Genomic DNA, 23,553 nt, shown 5'->3' on the forward strand with positions numbered 1-23,553 from the left:
CCTGAATATTATCCTCGTCTCTCTTTTGTGGCACCAATGTGAGGGGTTATGGCAAGGGAAACGTTGTTGCAGTAGTCTAGTGTGTGGTGGGGGGGAAATAACAAGCGAACTTGGTGAGCTTAGCGTTCACATGGTCCTAAAAAAGGGAACCGGACCACGGAATTCAAGCAAACTGCCCTCAGACCACCTCTCGAGATGGTTTCAGCTCGGTTCACTTCAGGGGCTCTTTTGAGGGGTCTGAGTTCCTTTGAAGTGTTCACACTGCACAAAAATTAAGCAAATCAAAAAAATTGTCTGAAAGGGACCAAATGTGAAAACACCCTGAGTCGTTGCTCTTTAACTCACACTATCAACAATAGCGCTAGGCTAGCTCTTTTGGCACAGGCTGAGGCTTACCGATGAAGCCCAGCTGGGAGAACTCCAAGATCATCCACTCCTCAGAAGGCTGCTGCAGGGCAAAGTTCTTCATCGTGGTGAAGTAATTTGGACGCGCAACAATGTCATCCTCCAGCTGAGGGAGAGAAAAGGGGAGGAAAAGAGTTAAACATTTATTTCCTTTATTAAGGGGAATTAACGTTACAATTCCCAGTCATTACATTTGATTAAATACTAATAGGTGTAATTTGTAGCAATGGCTTTTTGTGATTGCAAACATATGGCCTGTACTTCTGAATAATTGAAAACTCCGGAAGGGGTCAAAAGCATTACAGAAAATAGATGACAGCGTGAAATGATTTAATACACATTGTGTGGTTCAGCGTACAGTATACAGTACCAGTCAAAAGTTTGGACACACCTACTCATTCAAAAATATATATATAATGAATTAAAAAGTATAAAACAAATCAAAATATATTTTATATTTGAGATTCTTCAAATCGACACCCTTTGCCCTGATGTCAGCTTTGCACACTCTTGGCATTTTCTCAACCAGCTTCATGAGGTAGTCACCTGGAATCCATTTCAATTAACAGGTGTGTCTTGTTAAAAGGTCATTTGTGGAATGTATTTACTTCTTAACGAGTGTGAGCCAATCAGTTGTTTTGTGACAAGGTAGGGTTGGTATACAGAAGAATGCCCTATTTGGTAAAAGACCAAGTCCATATTATGTCAAGAACAGCTCAAATAAGCAAAGAGAAACGACAGTCCATCTTTAAGACCATCAAAAACCGCAAAAAACATCAATTGCTATGATGAAACTGACTCTCATGAAGACCGACACAGGAAAAGAGACCCAGAGTTACCTCTGCTACAGAGGATACGTTCATTAGAGTTGCCAGCCTCAGAAAGTGCAGTCCAAATAAATGCTTCTCAGAGTTCAGACAGACAGACACATCTCAACATCAACTGTTCAGAGGAGACTGCATGAATCAGGCCTTTATGCTCAAATCGCTGCAAAAAAAACACTACTAAAGGACACCAATAAGAAGAAGAGACTTGCTTGGGCCAAGAAACACGAGCGATGGACATTAGACAGGTGGAAATCTGTCCTTTGGTCTGATGAGTCCAAATCAGAGATTTTTGGTTCCAACTGCCGTGTCTTTGTGAGACACATAGGTGAACAGATGATCTCGGCATGTGTGGTTACTACCGTGAAGCATGGAGGAGTAGGTGTTATGGTGTGGGGGTGCTTTGCTGGAGACAATGTCAGTGATTTATTTAGAATTCAAGGCACACTTAACCAACAGGACAATGACCCAACACACCCCCAGGCTGTGTACAGGCTATTTAACCAAGAAGGAGAGTCATGGGGTGCTGCATCAGATGACCTGGCCTCCACAATCACCTGATCTCAACCCAATTGAGATGGTTTGGGGTGAGTTGCCAGCAAGTGCTCAGCATAACTCCTTCAAGACTGTTGGAAAAGCATTCCAGGTGAATCTGGTTGAGAGAATGCCAAGAGTGTGCAAATCAAGGCAAGGCAAACTTATTTGGTTACTACATGATTCCATATATGTTATTCCATAGTTTTGATGTCTTCAGTATTAGTATACAATGTAGAAAATAGCAAAAATAAAGAAAAACCTTTGAATGAGTAGGTGTGTCCAAACTTTTGACTGGTACTGTATTTCCAATTAAAATTACTTAATTGCTTCATTTGTATACTCTAAACCAATAAAAACTATGTCCTTTATCCTCTTACAAAAAAAGCTTTAAAATTAGCTTCAAATGAGTCAGTAGACTTAAACAGGAGATGAAACACACAACTACCAAAGACCTCCCAGTCAACTGCAACTAATTAACATGAATAAAAATAAATAAAATAAATAAAAAAGACATCTGGACAGCCTGCCGTGGTGAGAGGAGTGACAGCTGCTCTGTGTGTCACAAAACAGATGAGGTGATTCTGAAGAAATAAACTGTCACATGCGCTCTTCTCCTCTCCTTTCTGAGGCGAGGCTCCAAAAGTGGTCCCACGCAACTCCTGCCACTTCCCATCTCACCCTGCTTCCCTCTCACCCCCTCTTCTCCCGCCGTGAGTGGGGACCGAGGTGGAGACAGCCCGGATACATGTTTTGTGAGTCGCATGCCACGATAGGGTGATACATTGGGCTGCAACAGATGGCCGTTACCCTATCCCCAGCCGGTGGCGGAATAAACATGGCTGTTTCCATCAGTTTCTATCCCAGTGGCTAAAGTCTGCCCGGTAATGAGGAGCGGCAGTTTGTTCAAGCAGCCGTTACATGTGTTGATTTAAACCTGTTTGAACCAGTCTGTTTTAATATATTCTACACTGTCAATTTCAATGAATATGGAACATCTAGGTTTTAAAAGTAGAAAAGGGACGTTGAAAGGTGAATAAGCGCCTGATTTTACTGCTATTTTAACATGGTCTTCTGTTTTCTCTAAGGAGTACAAAGGCACATTGTGAATGAGATCAGAACACATCTCTCAAGGGGACAGGAGTCATTCAGACAATATGTCAGAGCAACACAGAACCAAATGTTTCTGTGCTCTCATCAAAGCACACAATGTCACATGGAACAAGCATTGGCGCCTGAGCCATATGCTACACATGCGTTGCATTCCCTCAGTCTCGTCTTCAATGGATACAGATTGTCTTCTTGTTCCGAAGACGCTTCGATGGAGGCCTAGTGGTGTGTCAACATATCCTCCTACATTATGGGTAGGAATGAGAGACGGCTGATGTTTTACAGCAGCAGAAAGACGGTAACCAAATCCCAACCTAATCACAACGCTCCCTCCTAATCTGCATCTGCCTAACAGAGTTTGCATCTTTCCACTTCCTTCCCCAGCTGGGAACTAACGTGGAAGTAATTACCCTTCCCTTCACCAGAGGAGAACCTCCTTGAAGTTCAGAGCGAGTAGCGCTGTCAAAATACACAACCGCATCGGGTGTTAATGTCAAAACGCAAGCGTTCGTCTGGTCTCACGAATGCAGCCCCGACTGTGGGAGACGACTGAGGCTAATTTATGGCATGTCACCCTCACGATAGGTCTTGCGTGGAAAATGAAGTGAAGTGGAGTGCCACCTGCTCGAAGGTTATGTGCAATGGCTGCCCTGTGAGCAACGTAGTTCCAAGCACGGACAACTATTATTCCCAGAACAAACAGTTCATAGTGTTTACCGACTTCCAGATTCTCATTTTACACTGCAGAATGTACTCATTTCCTAAAACAGTAAACAGATGCATACTGGAAGATTGAGGTTTCGTACCTGCACATAGTAGGTCCCTTTAGACTGGGCGTACATCATGAGAAAGCAGTAATCCAAATTCTGCTTCGTCCGCCATCTGGAGAGGAAGAGGAGAGTGACGGTTAGATTCACAAACCCAAACATACACACACACACACATACAACCACACGCACAAATTCACGTATGCGGATGCACAAAGGCACTGCACACACACACACACACACACACACACACACACACACTCCAGCATCAACGCATGATCCACATTCAAACCAGAGCCTATTCTTCTTGACATCACAAAGTGGGAATTCAAACAACGTACACATATTTCATTGACATTCAGGCCTGAGTACAGCCAGTAAAGACACATTGTATCACTCTAGCATGACTCGGACACATGTTCTGCATCTGAATTCATAACGTAGGAACTCTATTGTCGTTTGAGTCAGTATATACGGAAACCATAACCTTCTCTTCTAAGCGGGGCAGTAACCCAGTTCCTCTGTCCTCTTGTAAGAGGAGCAGCTGGAGGTGGATTAGTGGCTCCTGATTCAGATTAGGAGAAGAACATGAGGTTGTATTTGTCACTGGATATCAATGAGATGTTGAAAGAAAGAAAGAAAGAAAGAGACAGACAGACACAGTCCATCGGTTATCAAAACAAGCCAGTCATATGATAATCTATCCCCATTTACTAACACATGTCCTCCAGGAAGTGAGTGACTCGATTAGCTATGCCTATGGGAACCAAACATATGAACCTCAAGCGCACACACACAAAACACACACACTTTTTGGATGAGACAGAGACACAGAGTAACTTATATAAACACACCGTGATGAAAAGGGGTATGGGTAATATGAGCCCACAGCCTCCACACAACAAATCACCACACAGGAAAAATAACAACACACTGACTAGAGCAGCCATACAGCAGGCAGCAACTACTACACCAGGAGAACAATGCCCCTGAACTCAACGCACTTCTCATCGTTTCATCCAATAAAAGACGGCCCTCCGGCAGCACAAGTCCTAAGATCTGTTTGCCCATTCAAATCTTACAATAACACCATGTGCAATGGATTCAGAGAGATACACAGTCTTTCGCTAGACTGAAATAGTTGCCTAAGTCATTTACATTGTGACTCATAAGATACAGCTATTGCTGGAGGTGAACAAGCTAGACAATGATGTCCACAATGTACTCTGAGAACACATTGAAATCTATGCTTATAAAATAAAACAATTGGGGTTGATTAGGGGCAAATTCTGCCAAATTGAGATATGCAAAAATCGTTGCCATTGAACGCTGTGTTAACATTCAAATCCAATAGCTGCCGTCTTTCTAATTGGTTGATAAGCTTTATGAATTTCAGCTGTGCCCGGGAGATAGGCTTGATGACGCACCACATCACATGCACAATTAACATTATGTGGTTCTTTCCCCTAGTGCTAAACCCCTTTTTCCCCATCTGGTAAATGGACAGTACACGTACCATGAGGAGGCCCGTGATAAGACACAAAGAGATCCATTCTTACCCTACCACCCCTTAAGCTATCGGTTTCACTGGGTTTCATCAAATAGTAAAGTGTTTTCCCCTAATGTGCCATTAAGATGTGGAAGGTCAGTTTAGAGATGAATGATAATGGTATAGCACTTTAATTCCATCTCAAAGTGATTAATATTATCTGGGGAGTTACTCATCCCTTCCTCATTGCATGTTTTAATAAAGTGACATAACACTTATGAATGAAAATGTGTCCAATTATTTTTTACCTCAAAAGTGGACTCATGCCAAGATGAAACCACGTCCCATGACATTGGTTGTGTAGATCCAGCTATGTGCCTCTACCCCAAATGAATGGGAAAGATTAGCACCATCTAATTACCAGTTTTTTCTGCTTTTAATTTGTGTTGACCCTTTCTATTTTTGGGGGGTAGAGGCATATAGCTAGATCTACACAACCAATGTCATGGGACATCTTAACATTAGACATCTGACAAACTTTGATCTGAAAGTGTAATGTTCCTTTAGGTCCATGTGGATAAGGAACACAAGTCTGTACTGTTCTGTGCCTCTGTAGCCCTGCCTAGGATCACTGTACGACGGCGGACCACCCTGTACGACACTAGACCGTGTTAAACTCGACAGGCAGCAGCTACAAGCTTCCGTACATCCTAAACATACCACTGTGACACACCAAACTGTCAGATGTAACACACACGAAAACACAGACCCTCGGAAATGTTACCAAAGAACTGTAAAACTTTCTCAGATCTCCTCTGTGCTCCCAGATGTGTGGGTTAACAGTGAAGCCCGCACGCCTGCACGCCTGCCCGCCCGCACGCACGCACGCACACACGCACACACACACACACACACACACACACACACAATAAAATTGGGGGAGCATGCCCAAAAACATACACATGGTCACACCTAAGCACATGCACACACAGGACACAGAACACACACACCCTGCTCAGGGCTAAACCCCATTATTCCATTTCAACAGCTAACCCTCCCCAAATATCACCCAGGGAGATAGAGTTTTGACAATTAATAAAAAGCTTCTAACCACAAACTTAACTACCCCAATTTAATAACAATATCAATCTGCAACGCCTGTCATATGGTTAGTTGACAAAGGGAGTTACTCGGTAGTATTTAGCTTAAATTCATTTTCTTTTACTTTTTGAGAAGCAAGCAGGTGGTCAATTTTTACAAGTGCACCCAGTGCGTCCCTGACAGATGAGCACTTAAAATGCAGGGTCACGTTCCTAGGTGCTTGTTTTACATCGACACCGAGAGAGAGCATTAGGGAAGTTGTCATGGTAGTGCAGTCTGCAGAGGGTAAATATTTGTATTTATTGTTTAACAGTGTTTGAGTATTTATTTAAACTTTATTTTGACAAAGAGTTATGCTGAGACCAAGGTCTATTTTACAGATGAGCCCTGTATACACACCAATACACATCAACACAAGAACAATACAACATCAACACCAATACAACATCAACACAACACCAATACAACATCAATACAACACCAATACAACATGAATACAACACCAATACAATATCAACACAACACCAATACAACACCAATACAACATCAATACAACACCAATACAATATCAATACAACATCAATACAACATCAATACAACACCAATACAATATCAATACAACACCAATACAATATCAATACAACACCAATAAAATATCAATACAATATCAATACAACACCAATACAACACCAATACAACACCAATACACATCAACACAAGAACAATACAACATCAACACAAGAACAATACAACACCAATACAACATCAATACGAGAACAATACAACACCAATACAACATCAATACAAGAACAATACAACACCAATACAAGAACAACATAACAGCAATACAACACCAATACAACACCAATACAACATCAATACAAGAACAATACAACATCAATACAACATCAATACAAGAACAATACAACACCAATACAAGAACAACATAACATCAATACAACACCAATACAACATCAATACAATAACAATACAACATCAATATAACATCAATACAAGAACAATACAACACCAATACAAGAACAACATAACATCAATACAACACCAATACAACATCAATACAATAACAATACAACATCAATACAACACCAATACAACATCAATACAAGAACAATGCACATCAACACAATAACATCAATACAACACCAATACAAGAACAATACAACAGCAATACACATCAACACACAAACAATCCAACATCAATACAACACCAAAAGAACATCACTACAAGAACAATCCAACATCAATACAACACCAATACAACATCAATACAAGAACAATACAACACCAATAAAAGAACAACATAACATCAATACAAGAACAATACAACATCAATACAAGAACAATATAACATCAATACAAGAACAATACAACATCAATACAAGAACAATATAACATCAATACAAGAACAATATAACATCAATACAACAATACAACATCAATACAAGAACAATACAACATCAATACAAGAACAATATAACATCAATACAAGAACAATACACCATCAATACAAGAACAATATAACATCAATAGAAGAACAATACAACATCAATACAAGAATAATACAACATCAATACAAGAACAATACAACATCAATATAACAGAAATAAACATCTATAAACATCAATACAACATCAAAACACATCAACACACACCAATACAACATCAATGCACATATCAGATGCAATTCTATACACTGAATACTTTTCCACTGTATGTATCTGTGTTACAATTCGATGTTAACATGTTTTTCTATACCTTTACTTTAAGCATTCATTTGCAGGCTATGTATATACCACAAGTATTCATTAAGCCACATAAATATGATTCTCCAAGTGCTTCCCAATTCTTGCTCAACCTGTCTTCCTGCCTCCTCCTCTCTCTCTCGGTCTTTCCACACTATCTTCTATCAGCCCATTTGATGTGAGGGATGTGTGCTTGCTCCGCCCGTCCTGTCCTCCTCATGCATTATGAAACAGTGTCTCAGCACAGCCTGTCTACATGTCACAAACAAGCAACCTTTATTGAACACGGACCTGGTTTCCTCTGCTTCTCTCAGAATACAGGCCAAGGAGCAAGATTGCAAATGCAGTCTGTTTTGTCCTGAATTTGAGTTGACACACATCGACAACACATTTGCACTTAGTGATGAAACAGTTCAGTACAGAATGTCTACACACAAACCCCAACCCACCCACCCACCACACACACACCCTATAGGCAGCCTATCCATCCTGCAGTCCCCTCCTGGTACAGGGCCACTTGGTTAATCGATAGGGAACATTGTCTCATTCTCCTTGGCCAGGGCTGCGATTCTCCAACAATGATAGAGGGAGGAGAGATGACAGAGAGAGGAGAGAGAGTGAGAGAGGGAAGAGGAGAGAGAGGATGAGGGGTGAGTAAGACATGGCTCCCGGAGCAAATCGATCGAGGGGCTCTGATTGAGCGGGCCGGACAGACAGCCTTTAATCTCAATAGACTGGTTGTGTCATCAGACCACTTCTTCTATTGTGCCGCTAAGCCCCCAGCCCAGTGCTGCGGCAGCTACAAAGTCACACCGATGACTTTAGAGTGCTAACGTTATGAAATTCATCCAATCAACAAATTGCATCACATCAATGTCTCCCTGAGAACATGACACCAAAGCAAAGCACAGACCTTCATATAAGATACATGATCCTCACCAATGCACAAACCAATTAAACCCTGTTACACACTAATCAGATGAAATATACACCCTACACAAAGAAAATACTATATGACTAAATTAAATGTAATAGGCCTACCATCTCATCTTACAGACAGAGAGACAGATTGTTTGCGTGACAATAATAGTTTTGAGTATCTGGGCTGATTTGATATTGATTCGTCATCTCTCTGTCCGTCTGTCTGCCTGATGCGGGATTGATTCGTCTGCCTGGTTGATCTGCCATTGCTTTACTTGGTCAGGATGATCTGGGAACAATTAGTCCATTAGCCTGATCTGCCATGAGGTTGTCTTTCGGGGGAAACCTTGCACTCTGTTCGAAAATACTAACTTCCAGCTTTATAGTATTGAGTTAAGACTGTAAAGAGAAGAAATAAGATCCATGTTGCGTTCTGAAGCTAATGGACAGTGATGAAATAAGATCCGTGTTGCATTCTGAAGCTAATGAACAGTGATTAAATAATATCTGTGATTCATTCTGAAGCTAATGAACAGTGATGAAATAAGATCCGTGTTGCATTCTGAAGCTAATGAACAGTGATGAAATAAGATCCGTGTTGCATTCTGAAGCTAATGAACAGTGCTGAAATAAGATCCGTGTTACATTCTGAAGCTAATGAACAGTGCTGAAATAAGATCTGTGTTGCATTCTGATGGTAATGGACAGTGTGCAAGAATCAAATGGAAAACATCTCAGCACAACATACGGTCAGATGAAGCAGATGCTAAGCTACAGGACTGTTTTGCTAGCACAGACTGGAATATGTTCCGGGATTCTTCCGATGGCATTGAGGAGTACACCACATCAGTCACTGGCTTCATCAATAAGTGCATCGATGACGTCGTCCCCACATTGACTGTACATACATACCCCAACCAGAAGCCAAGGATCACAGGCAACATCTGCACTGAGCTAAAGGATAGAGCTGCAACTTTCAAGGAGCGGGACCGGAAGCCCTCCGACGAACCATCAAACAGGCAAAGCGTCAATACAAGGACTAAGATCAAGTCGTACTACACCGGCTCCGACGTGCGGATGTGGCAGGGCTTGCAAACTATTAGACTACAAAGGGAAGCACAGCCGAGAGCTTCCCAGTGACACGAGCATACCAGACGAGCTAAATAACTTCTATGCTCGCTTCGAGGCAAGTAACACTGAAACATGCATGAGAGCATCAGCTGCTCCAGACGACTGTGTGATCACGCTCTCTGCAGCCGATGTGAGTAAGACCTTTAAACAGGTCAACATTCACAAAGCCGCAAGGCCAGACGGATTACCAGGACATGCACTCCGAACATGTGCTGACCAACTGGCAAGTGTCTTCACTGACATTTTCAACCTCTCTCTGTCTGAGTCTATAATAACAACATGTTTCAAGCAGACCACCATAGTCCCTGTGCTCAAGAACACTAACTAAGGTAACCTGCCTAAATGACTACTGACCCGTAGCACTCACATATGTAGCCATGAAATGCATTGAAAGGCTGGTCATGGCTCACATCAACACCATTATCCCAGAAACCCTAGAAAACCTAGACCCACTCAAATTTGCATACCGCCCCAAAAGATCCAGAGATGATGCAATCTTTATTGCACTCCACACTGCCCTTTCACATCAGGTACAAAAGGAACACCTATGTGAGAATGCTTTCATTGACTACAGCTCAGCGTTCAACACCATAGTGCCCTCAAAGCTCATCACTAAGCTAAGGACCCTGGGACTGAACACCTCCCTCTGCAACTGGATCCTGGACTTCCTGACGGGCCGCCCCCAGGTGGTAAAAACACATCCGCCACTCTGATCCTCAACACGGGGGCAACTCAGGGGTGCGTGCTCAGTCCCCTCCTGTACTCCCTGTTCACCCATGACTGCACAGCCAGGCACGACTCCAACACCATCATTAAGTTTGCCGATGACACAACAGTGCTAGGCCTGATCACTGACAATGACGAGACAGCCTATAGGGAGGAGGTCAGAGACGTGACCATGTGGTGCAAGAACACCAATTGTGGACTACAGGAAAAGGAGGACAGAGCACACTCCTATTCTCATCGATGGGGCTGTAGTAGAGCAGGTTGACAGCTTCAAGTTCATTGGTGTCCACATCACCAACAAACTAACAGGGTCCAAGCACACCAAGACAGTCGTGAAGAAGGCACAACAAAACCTATTCCCCACAGGAGACTGAAAAGATTTGGCATGGGTCCTCAGAGCCTCAAAAGGTTCTACAGCTACACCATCGAGAGCATCCTGATGGGTTGCATCACTGCCTGGTAAGGCACTACAGAGGGTAATGTGTATGGCCCAGTACATCATCGGGTTCAAGCTTCTTGCCATTCCGGACCTCTATACCAGACAGTGTCAGAGGAAGGCCCTAAAAATGGTCAAAGACTCCAGCCACCCTAGTCATAGACTGTCCTCACTGCTATGGCACGGCAAGCGGTACCGGAGCACCAAGTCCAGGTCCAAGAGGCTTCTAAACAGCTTCTACCCCAAAGCCATAAGACTCCTGAATATCTAATCAATTGGCTACCCAGACTATTTGCATTGCCCCTCCCCCTCCTTTATGCTGCTGCTAGTCTCTGTTATTTTCTATGTATAGTTACTTTAATAACTCCACCTACATGTACTGTACATATTACCTCAATTATCTTGACTAACCGGTGCCTCCGCACATTGACTCTGTACCGGTACCCCTGTACATAGCCTCGCTATTGTTATTTTACTGCTGCTCTTTAATTATTTGTTACTTTTATTTATTTTTTGCGGGGTATTTTTCTTAAAACTGCATTGTTGGTTAAGGGCTTGTAATTAAGCATTTCAATGTAAGGTCTATGTATTCGGTGCATGTGACAAATGGAAATGTATTTTATTTTGATTTGAATTAAGGGTGTGTATTAAGGATGTGTATTAAGGATTAAGGAGTGGACCCTTTTTTTCAATTTTCGCCTAAAATGACATACCCAAATCTAACTGCCTGTAGCTCAGGCCCTGAAGCCAGGATAGGCATTTTCTGAAAGGAAACACTTTGAAGTTTGTGTAAATGTGAAAGGAATGTAGGAGAATATAACACAATAGATCTGGTAAAAGACAATACAAAGAAAAACCACCCATTTTTTTGGGACCATTATCTTTGAAATGCAAGAGAAAGGCCATAATGTATTTTTTATTTATTTTATTTGACCTTTACTTAACCAGGTAGGCAAGTTGAGAACAAGTTCTCATTTACAACTGTGACCTGGCCAAGATAAAGCAAAGCAGTTCGACACATACAACAACACAGAGTTACACATGGAGTAAAACAAACATACAGTCAATAATACAGTACAAAAACAAGTCTATATACAATGTGAGCAAATGAGGAGAGAAGGGAGGTAAAGGCAATGAAAAGGTCACGGTGGCGAAGTAAATACAATATAGCAATTAAAAACACTGTAATTGTAGATTTGCAGTAGGTGATGTGCAAAGTAGAAATACTGGGGTGAGGCAGCAAAAATAAATAAATAAATACAGTAGGGGATGAGGTAATTGTTTGGGCTATTTATAGATGGACTATGTACAGGTGCAGTGATATGTGAGCTGCTCTGACAGCTGGTGCTTAAAGCTGGTGAGGCAGATAAGTGTTTCCAGTTTCAGAGATTTTTGTAGTTCGTTACAATCATTGGCAGCAGAGAGTTGGAAGGAGAGGCGGCCAAAGGAGGAATTGGCCCAGGGGGTGACCAGTGAAATACACCTGCTGGAGCGCGTGCTACGGGTGGGTGCTGCTATGGTGACCAGCGAGCTGAGATAAGGCAGGACTTTACCTAGTAGGGTCTTGTAGATGACCTGGAACCAGCGGGTTTGGCGACGAGTATGAAGCGAGGGCCAGCCAACGAGTGTACAGGTCGCAGTGGTGGGTATTATATGGGGCTTTGGTGACAAAACGGATGGCACTGTGATAGACTGCATCCAATTTGTTGAGAAGGGTGTTGGAGGCTATTTTGTAAATTACATTGCCAAAGTCGAGGATCGGTAGGATGGTCAGTTTCACAAGGGTATGTTTGGCAGTATGAGTGAAGGATGCTTTGTTGCAAAATAGGAAGCCAATTCTAGATTTAACTTTGGATTGGAGATGTTTGATGTGAGTCTGGAAGGATAGTTTACAGACTAACCAGACACCTAGGTATTTGTAGTTGTCAGAACCGTCCAGAGCAGTGATAATGGGCGAACGGGCAGATGTAGGCAGCGATCGGTTAAAGAGCATGCATTTAGTTTTACTTGTATTTAAGAGCAGTTGGAGGTCACGGAAGGAGAGTTGTATGGCATTGAAGCTTGTCTGGAGGGTTGTTAACACAGTGGCCAAAGAAGGGCCAGAGGTTTACAGAATGGTGTCGTCTGCGTAGAGGTGGAACAGAGACTCACCACCAGCAAGAGTGACATCATTGATGTATACAGAGAAAAGAGTTGGCTCAATAATTGAACCCTGTGGCACCCCCATTGAGACTGCCAGAGGCCCGGACAACAGGCCCTCCAATTTGACACACTGAACTCTATCGGAAAAGTAGTTGGTGAACCAGGCGAGGCAATCATTTGAGAAACCGAGGCTGTTGAGTCTGCTGATGAGGATGTGGTGATTGACATAGTCGAAAGCCTTGGCCAGGTCAATAAATACAGCAGCACAGTATTGTTCCTTATCGATGGCGGTTAAGATATCGTTTAGTACCTTGAGCGTGGCTGATGTGCACCCATGACCAGCTCTGAAACCAGATTGCATAGCGGAGAAGGTGCGGTGGGATTCGAAATGATCGGTAATCTGTTGTTGACTTGGATTTTGAAGACCTTAGAAAGGCAGGGTAGGATAGATATAGGTCTGTATCAGTTTGGGTCAAGAGTGTCCCCCCCTTTGAAGAGAGGGATGACCGCAGCTCCTTTCCAATCTTTGTGAATCTCAGACGACACGAAAGAGAGGTTAAACAGGCTAGTAATAGGGGTTGCAACAATTTCGGCAGATAATTTTAGAAAGAAAGGGTCCAGATTGTCTAGCCCGGCTGATTTGTAGGGGTCCAGATTTTGCAGCTCTTTCAGAACATCAGCTGACTGGATTTGGGAGAAAGAGAAATGGGGAAGGCTTGGGCGAGTTGCTGTGGAAAGCATTGCCAGCCGTAGAAAAATGCTTATTGAAATTCTCAATTATACTGGATTTATCGGTGGTGACAGAGTTTCCTATCCTCAGTGCAGTGGGCAGCTGGGAGGAGGTGCTTTTATTATTAGCATTATTCCAGCACAGGTGCAATAAAATGTTGGCCACTAGATGGCAGCAGTGTATATGCAAAGTTTTAGATGATCCAATGAACCATTGCATTTCTGTTCAAAATGTTGCGTCAAGCCCGCCCTAATGTGCCTAATTTGTTTATTAATAACTTTTCATGTTCAAAACTGTGCACTCTCCTCAAACAATAGTATTGTATTAATTCACTGTAATAGCTACTCTAAATTGGACAGTTCAGTTAGATTAACAAAAATTTAAGCTTTCTGCCAATATCAGATATGTCTTTGTCCTGGGAAATTTTCTTGTTACTTACAACCTCATGCTAATCGCACTGGCCTACGTTAGCTTAACCATCCTGCAGGGGACCCACCGATCCTGAAGAAGAGTGTTACAGTGTGTGTGTGTGTGCACATTTAACTCCCCTACCTATGGCCTACTCATTTCATTCATCTCCTCCCATCTCCTCTACATCTATTTCCATCCATCCACCCCCCAATCCAACTCTCTTCCTCCCTCCATCCCCCTCACCACATCAGCACAGGCTGACTGCGGTTGCAACGTGATCCTCGTATGCGGTTGATATTTCATCAGTCACGGTTCATCTCCCAGGGCCTTATGATTGGACTGACTCCATCAAAGAGAGGGGGACAGAGGTAGGAAAGGAAGGAGGGTAAGACAAAGGGGGCATCGAGGGCCCCATCAGCTTTGACACACAGACCAAGCCTGGCACTGTCCTGATGGAGCCATTACCGGAACGGAAAGAGAAAGAGGAGAGGAAGATGGAGATACGGAGAAAGGAGAGCGAGTGGCCTACTGCATCTTGCCAATGAATGAATTAACACACGGACTCTCTCTCTCTCACTGTCAGCGTCCCAGATACTACCACACACAGAGCAGAACACATGCACATGCAAACTCACATGCACTCCATTCCTCCTTAAATATCTCTCATTCTGCATCTCTCTCAAGATTAAGTTAATTAACTTTGAATGGAATATCTGCACAGCTGCTGGCTGCAGCCTTAACTCATCCACTGCATTTAGATTTTATTCTTGGGATTTAGTTTACCACTGCATTTTAACTTTACAACATAAAATATAACCAATAATATAACGTATATTACAGTATATCACTGGTGACAAGAATGAAATTCAACTAAACACCACAACAGACTATAGGGGAAAATTAGACCTTATGTAACGGTTTTCCTTAGGTGAAGGAGAGGCGGACCAAAACGCAGCATGGTGGTTATTCATGTTTTTTAATAAAGACACTAGACATGATTAAACTAACAAAAACAATAAACTTGGAAAACCAAAAACAGCCCTATCTGGTGCAAAACACAGAGACAGGAACAATCACCCGCAAACACACAGTGAAACCCAGGCTACCTAAATATGGTTCCCAATCAGAGACAATGACTAACACCTGCCTCTGATTGAGAACCATATCAGGCTTGACATAGAAATAGACAAACAAGACATCCAACATAGAATGCCCACTCAGATCACACCCTGACCAACCAAAACATAGAAACATACAAAGCAAACTATGGTCAGGGTGTGACACCTTACCAGTAAAACAAAATAACTTTGGTCAGTGTGGTGTGTGTGTGTAACCTTTATTTAAATAGACAAGTCAGTTAAGAACAAATTCTTATTTACAATTATGGCCTACCCCGGGCGACGATGGGCCAATTGTGCGCTGCCCTACTCCAAATCACGGCCGGATGTGATACAGCCTGGATTCGAACCAGGGATTGTAGTGACACCTCTTAATGCTTAAAAGGCCCCTAAAATTTGAATTATCGGTTATCTTTATCAGGGTTTTTGGCAAGGAAAGTATCGGATATCGGTATCGGCCAAAAATGTCATATCGGTGCATCACTAGATAGAAAAATTACTTATTTTCCACCATAATTTGCAAATAAATTCATTAAAAATCCTACAATGTGATATTCTGGATTTTCTTTTTCTCATTTTGTCTGTCATAGTTGAAATGTACCTATGATGAAATTACAGGCCTCTCTCATATTTTTAAATGGGAGAACTTACCATCAGCTGCCCATTCCCATCTGCCGCTAGTGTTGTCTTAGTGATAGTTCTGTTTTGTCATGCAATGTAGCTCTGGCTCTGGTCCAATGTCCACACTAGTGGATGCTCAGCTAAGACCTATTGTTTTTTGCCCCACTATAGGTCTTAGCTGAGCATCCACTAGTGTGGACATTGGACCAGAGCCAGAGCTACATTGCATGACAAAACAGAACTATCACTAAGACAACACTAGCGGCAGATGGGAATGGGCAGCTGATGATCTGTGTGTGTGACAGCGCCCCATTCGCCGTGGTGAACTGAGAGCGACACCCTGTCCTGGTTGTCTTAGTGCTGATGCTCCACTTCTAGTCCAGATCACCGGTAAGTCATCTGGAAGACATGACGGTGATGACAGTTGGTCTGAGACACACTCTTTCTCTCTGTCTCTCTTCCTCTTCATTATCGTCTCTCTCCCTTTTCATCGTCTCTCTCCTTCTTCCTCTTCATCGTCTCTCCTTCTTCCTCTTCATCATCCCCTCTCTTCCTCTTCGTCCCTCTCCCTCTTTATCATCGTCTCTCTTCCTCTTCATCATCGTCTCTCTTCCTCTTCATCGTCTCTCTCCTTCCTCTTCATCATAGTCTCTCTTACTCTTGCTCTTCATCATCGTCTCTCTCCCTCTTCCACTTCCTTATCGTCTCTCACACTCTTTCTCTTCATCATCGTCTCTCCCTCTCTATCATCGTCCCTCTTCCTCTTCATCATCTCTCTCCCTATTCATCATCGTCTCTCTCCCTCTTCATCGTCTCTCACACCCTTCCTCTTCATTATCGTCTCTCACACTCTTACCTCTTCATCATCGTCTCTCTCCTTCCTCTTCATCATAGTCTCTCTTACTCTTGCTCTTCATCATCGTCTCTCTCCCTCTTCATCGTCGTCTCTCTCCCTCTTCGTTGTCTCTCTCGCTCTTCCTCGTCGTCTCTCTCCCTCTACATCGTCTCTCTCCCTCTTCATCACCGTTTCTCTCCCTCTTCATCTCTCTCCTTCTTCCTCTTTAATATCGTCTCTCTCCCTCTCTCCCTATCATTCTTTATAATTTTCTATCTGAAAAACTCTCACTGTCACTTTCTCTCCTTCTCTGGAAGACATGGCAATCTCTCGCTCTCTCTCACACACACACACACATTCTATCTCGCTCACTTTATTTTCAATCTTAACCACTCTTTTTCTCTGAAATGTTCCCTTTCCTTTATCCATTCCTTCTTATTGTGATTCCATCACACATCCTAACTGTCTCTCTCGCTTTAGCTCTGGTTAATTGCCACATCTTTGCTTTTGCTGTTCCCATATATATTCTCTCTCATGTGTATTTGGTGTGTTTCTCTGGTGTGTTTTTCTGTTGTGTTTTCTCTGGTGTGTTTCTCTGGTGTGTTTCTCCTCCCAGACAGAGATCTGTCCTGTCAATCAGCAGTGATGGAAAAAGTACTCAATTGTCATACTTGAGGAAAAATAAAGATACCTTAATAGAAAATGACTCAAGTAAAAGTGAAAGTCACCCAGTAAAAGACTAAAAGTATTTGGTTTTAAATATATTTAAGTATCAAAGTAAATGTAATTGCTCAAATGTACTTACAGTTGAAGTCAGAAGTTTACATACACTTTAGCCAAATACATTTAAACTCAGTTTTTCCACAATTCCTTACATTCCCTGTCTCAGGTCAATTAGGATCCACCACTTTATTTTCAGAATGTGAAATGTCAGAATGATTGTAGAGAGAATTATTTATTTCAGCTTTTATTTCAGCTTTTATTTCTTCTATCACATTCCCAGTGGGTCAGAAGTTTACATACACTCAATTAGTATTTGGTAGCACTGCCTTTAAATTGTTTAACTTGAGTCAAATGTTTCGGGTAGCCTTCCACAAGCTTCCCATAATAAGTTGGGTGAATTTTGGCCCATTCCACCTGACAGAGCTGGTGAAACTGAGTCAAGTTTGTAGGCCTCCTTGCTCGCACGTGCTTTTTCAGTTCTGCCCGCACATTTTCTATAGGATTGAGGTCAGGACTTTGTGATGGCCACTCCAATACCTTGACTTTGTTGTCCTTAAGCTATTTTGCCACAACTTTGGAAGTACGCTTGGGGTCATTGTCCATTTCGAAGACCCATTTACGACCAAGCTGTAACTTCCTGACTGATGTCTTGAGATGTTGATTCAATGTACCCACATCATTTTCCTTCCTCATGATGCCATCTATTTTGTGATGTGCACCAGTCCCTCCTGCAGCAAAGCACGCCCACAACATGATGCTACCACCCCTGTGCTTCATGGTTGGGATGGTGTTCTTTGGCTTGCAAGCCTCCCCCTTTTTCCTCCAAACATAACGATGGTCATTATGGCCAAATAATTATATTTTTGTTTCATCAGACCAGAGGACATTTCCCCAAAAAGTACGATCTTTGTCCACATGTGCAGTTGTAAACCGTAGTCTGGCTTTTTTATGGCTGTTTTGGAGCAGTGGCTTCTTCCTTGCTGTGCAGCTTTTCAGGTTATGTCGATATAGGAATGGTTTTACTGTGGATATAGATACTTTTGTACCTGTTTCCTCCAACATCTTCACAAGGTCCTTTGCTGTTGTTCTGGGATTGATTTGCACTTTTCGCACAAAAGTATGTTAATCTCTATGAGACGGAACGCGTCTTCTTCCTGAGCGGTATGGCGGCTGAGTGGTCCCATGGTGTTTATACTTGCATACTATTGTTTGTACAGATGAACGTGGTACCTTCAGGTGTTTGTAAATTGCTCCCAAGGATGAACCAGACTTGTGGAGGTCCACAATTTTTTTCTGGGGTCTTGGCTGATTTCTTTTGATTTTCCCATGATGTCAAGCAAAGAGGCACTGAGTTTGAAGGTAGGCCTTGAAATACATCCAGAGGTACACCTCCAATTGACTCAACTGATGTCAATTAGCCTATCAGAAGCTTCTAAAGCCATGACATGGAAAAATTACTTGTGTCATTGTAATGGTATTCGACGTCGGAAGATGAGGAATCATCGGACCAAAGCGCAGTGTGGTAAGTGTTCATGCTTACTTTATTAAAACTGAACACTAATAACAAAATAACCAAGGGAATCACCGAAACAGTCCTGAAAGGTGCAAAACACTAAACAGAAATGAACTACCCACAAAAACCCTGTGGGAAAAAGCTACCTAAGTATGGTTCCCAATCAGAGACAACGATAGACAGCTGTCCCTGATTGAGAACCATACCCGGCCAAAACATAGAAATACAAAAACATAGAAAAAGGAACATAGAATGCGCACGCAAATCACACCCTGACCAAACCAAAATAGAGACGTAAAAAGTTCTAAGGTCACGGTGTGACAGTCATGCACAAAGTAGATGTTCTAACCGACTTGCCAAAACCATAGTTTGTTAGCAAGAAATTGGTGGAGTGGTTGAAAAACAAGTTTTAATGACTCCAACCTAAGTGTATGTAAACCTCCGACTTCAAACTATAAGTATCAAAGGTAAAAGTATAAACCACTTCAAATTCCTTATATTAAGCGAACCAGATGGCAAAAGTATTTTTTTTGACAGATAGCCAGGGTCACACTCCAACACTCCAAGACATAATTTACAAATGAAGCATTTGTGTTTAGTGAGTCTGCCAGACCAGAGGCAGTAGGGATGACCAGGGATGTTCTTTTGATAAGTGTGTGAATTGGACCATTTTCCTGTCAAAATGTAACGAGTACTTTTGGGTGTCAGGGAAAATGTATGGAGTAAGAAGTACATTCTTTACTTTAGGAATGTAGTGAAGTAAAATCCATATACCCAAAACAACTACTTAAGTAGTACTTTAAAGTAGTTTTACTTAACTACTTTATACCACTGCCCATCTGTGAGTTTGTGAGTGTGTGTTCGTGTGTGCCTGTCTGTGTCTGTGTGTAGTGCATGTGTGTATGTGTGTGTGTGTGTGTGTGTGGCTAGTTAAATACCTAAGCAAGTAGGCCTCCCGAGTGATGCAGTGATCTAAGACACTGCATCACAGTGCTAGCTGTGCCACTAGAGATTCTGGGTTCGAGCTGTGACCGGGAGACCCATGGGGCGGCGCACAATTCGCTCAGCATTGCCCGGGTTAGAGGAGGGTTTGGTCGGCAGGGATGTCCTTGTCCCATCGTGCACTCGCGACTTCTGTGGTGGGCCGGGCGCAGTGCCCGCTGACAGTCGCCAGGTGCATGGTGTTTCCTCCGACACATTGGTGCGGCTGGCTTCCGGGTTAAGTTGGCATTGTGTCAAGAAGCAGTGCGGCTTGGCGTCGTTGGGTTATGTTTCAGAGGACACACGGCTCTCAAACTTTCGCCTCCCCCGAGTCTTTACGGGGGTTGCAGCGATGAGACAAGACTAACTACCAATTAGATACCACGAAATTAGGGAGGAAAATAAATAATATCTCAGCGAGGCACGGGCCCCTGTCTTAAGTGGGCCTCATGAATTAGCCATGGCAGTGGCTTGCAGCAGGCACCATTCCCAATGCTCACACTCATTACTGCAGCACATTTTGTGCATTCGGAAAGTATTCAGACCCTTTCCCTTTTTACACATTTTGTTACGTTACAGCCTCAATCAAAAATGGATTTAAAAAAAACACAATACCCCATAATGAAAAAGCAAAAACAGGCTTTTAGAAATTATTGCAAATTTATATATAAAAAAAACAAGCAGAAATATTACATTTACATAAGTATTCAGACCCTTTGCTATGAGACTCGATATTGAGCTCAGGTACATCCTGTTTTCAATGATCATCCTTGAGATGTTTCTACAACTTGATTGGAGTCCACCTGTGGTAAATTCAAATGATTGGACATGACTTGGAAAGGCACAAACCTATATCAGGTCCCACAGTTGACAGTGCATGTCAGAGCAAAAACCAAGCCATGAGGTCGAAGGAATTGTCCGTAGAGCTCCGAGACAGGATTGTGTTGAGGCACAGATCTGGGGAAGGTTACCAAAACATTTCTGCAGCATTGACGGTCCCCAATAACACATTGGCCTCAATCATTCTTAAATGGAAGTTTGGACCGTGAGACTAGTCAGGATCGAGACAAAGATGAACGGAGCAAAGTATAGAGCGATCCGTGATGAAAACCTGCTCCAGAACACTCAGGACCTCAGACTGGGGAGAAGGTTCACCTTCAAACAGGACCCTAAGAACACAGCCAAGACAACTCAGGAGTGACTTTGGGACAAGTCTCTGAATGTCCTTGAGTGTCCCAGCCAGAGCACGGTCTTGAACCCGATCAAACATCTCTGGGGAGACCTGAAAATAGCTGTGCAGCGGTGCTCCCCATCCAACCTGACAGAGCTTGAAAGGATCGGCAGAGAAGAATGGGAGAAACTCCCCAAATACAGGTTTGCCAAGCTTGTAGTGTCATACCAAACAAGACTCAAGACTGCCAAAGGTGTTTCAACAAAGTACTGAGAAAAGGGTCTGAACACTTATGTAAATGTTATATTTCTGTTTTTTTAAATGTTCAATACATTACAATGCAACAATGTCTAGAATAAGGCTGTAATGGAACAAGTCAAGGGGTCTGAATACTGGTCTAGAATCACTACCAGTCTTCAGTTAAAGTACCTCTCCTCTCATCTCTGATCTATAATCACAACCAGTCTTCAGTAAAGTACCTCTCCTCTCATCTCTGATCTATAATCACAACCAGTCTTCAGTAAAGTACCTCTCATCTCTGATCTATAATCACTACCAGTCTTCAGTAAAGTACCTCTCCTCTCATCTCTGATCTATAATCACAACCAGTCTTCAGTAAAGTACCTCTCATCTCTGATCTATAATCACAACCAGTCTTCAGTAAAGTACCTCTCCTCTCATCTCTGATCTATAATCACAACCAGTCTTCAGTAAAGTACCTCTCCTCTCATCTCTGATCTATAATCACAACCAGTCTTCAGTAAAGTACCTCTCCTCTCATCTCTGATCTATAATCACTACCAGTCTTCAATAAAGTACCTCTCCTCTCTGATCTATAATCACAACCAGTCTTCAGTAGAGTACCTCTCCTCTCATCTCTGATCTATAATCACAACCAGTCTTCAGTAAAGTACCTCTCCTCTCATCTCTGATCTATAATCACTACCAGTCTTCAGTAAAGTACCTCTCCTCTCATCTCTGATCTATAATCACAACCAGTCTTCAGTAAAGTACCTCTCCTCTCTGATCTATAATCACTACCAGTCTTCAGTAAAGTACCTCTCCTCTCTGATCTATAATCACTACCAGTCTTCAGTAAAGTACCTCTCCTCTCATCTCTGATCTATAATCACTACCAGTCTTCAGTAAAGTACCTATATTTTACGTTTATCTAACTAATCAAGTCAGTTAAGAATAAATTCTTATTTTCACTACCAGTCATTACCAGTCTTCAGTAAAATACCTCTCCCCTCCTCGCCGCATCATTTGTTATTATTTTTTCTCTTACTCTTTCCCTTCCACTTATTTTTCATTCATTCATTCATTATCTCCTCTCTCTCATTTTTGTGTGTGAGTGTAGGGATGAATGTGTGTTTCTGGCAGGATTTAGGATTGATGAGAGTACCCTCCCATTCCCAAACTAGTAATCCTGTCAGAGTGAACCTGTTAAAAGCCTCTAATCTGAACAAATCTCCCTGGATTACACACACAGGTGAGATGGAGAGCCTGGCACACCCACGGAAAGCAGAGGGGAGGAGAGGAGAATGGAAGAAGTTGGGGAGGGGAACTTCAGATTTACTACATCTTTGCACAGCTTGATATCATTCTTCTGTGTTTCTATGATAAAGCATATGTCAAAGTAGCCAAAGTAGTTAGGTACCCAGTCAGTTTATTATATCGCCACTATTCTATTCTAGAGTTTAAGTGGTGCAAGAGCTAAAGTGAGTCTACGGATTCCTTTGCCTTGGTAATTAAATAACAATGGCTGAGTTAGGAATAGAAGAGCTATGAACAGTAGCTCACACAGACACACGACCGACTTGACTTCACTCAGCCAGCCTCCTTCAGCTAGCCTGTTCTTCATCAAAACCACGCATCGCAGCCAAGCACTAAATAAAACAAAAGAACAGACTGACTGCACACAGAAATGAGAAATCAAGTCTCAGAAAAGTCAGACACAGACACTAATAAACAAATGAAGGCCCACAAACGTAGGCGTATCAAACACTCACACACACTCAAACACAGTGTTAAGAAAGTATTCAAACCCCTTGACTTTTCCCACATTTTGTTGTGTTACAGCCCGCATTTTAAATTGATT

General features: G+C 42.4%; 1 protein-coding gene across 1 annotated transcript in view; it reads right to left on the bottom strand.

Annotated features, from left to right (window-relative positions):
* Positions 1-23,553, bottom strand: part of LOC109864824 (alpha-1,3-mannosyl-glycoprotein 4-beta-N-acetylglucosaminyltransferase B) — a 183,789-nt gene that overhangs the window by 66,976 nt on the left and 93,260 nt on the right. Inside the window, exons 7-8 of the mRNA XM_020452798.2 lie at positions 3,680-3,755; positions 397-511 (exon numbers count right to left, since the gene is read on the bottom strand). Of these exons, the coding sequence (XP_020308387.2) occupies positions 397-511; positions 3,680-3,755 (191 nt within the window). The remainder of the gene's footprint in view (positions 1-396; positions 512-3,679; positions 3,756-23,553) is intronic.

Source organism: Oncorhynchus kisutch, linkage group LG19, assembly GCF_002021735.2.
Source record: "Oncorhynchus kisutch isolate 150728-3 linkage group LG19, Okis_V2, whole genome shotgun sequence".
NCBI classification, from domain to species: Eukaryota; Metazoa; Chordata; class Actinopteri; order Salmoniformes; family Salmonidae; genus Oncorhynchus; species Oncorhynchus kisutch.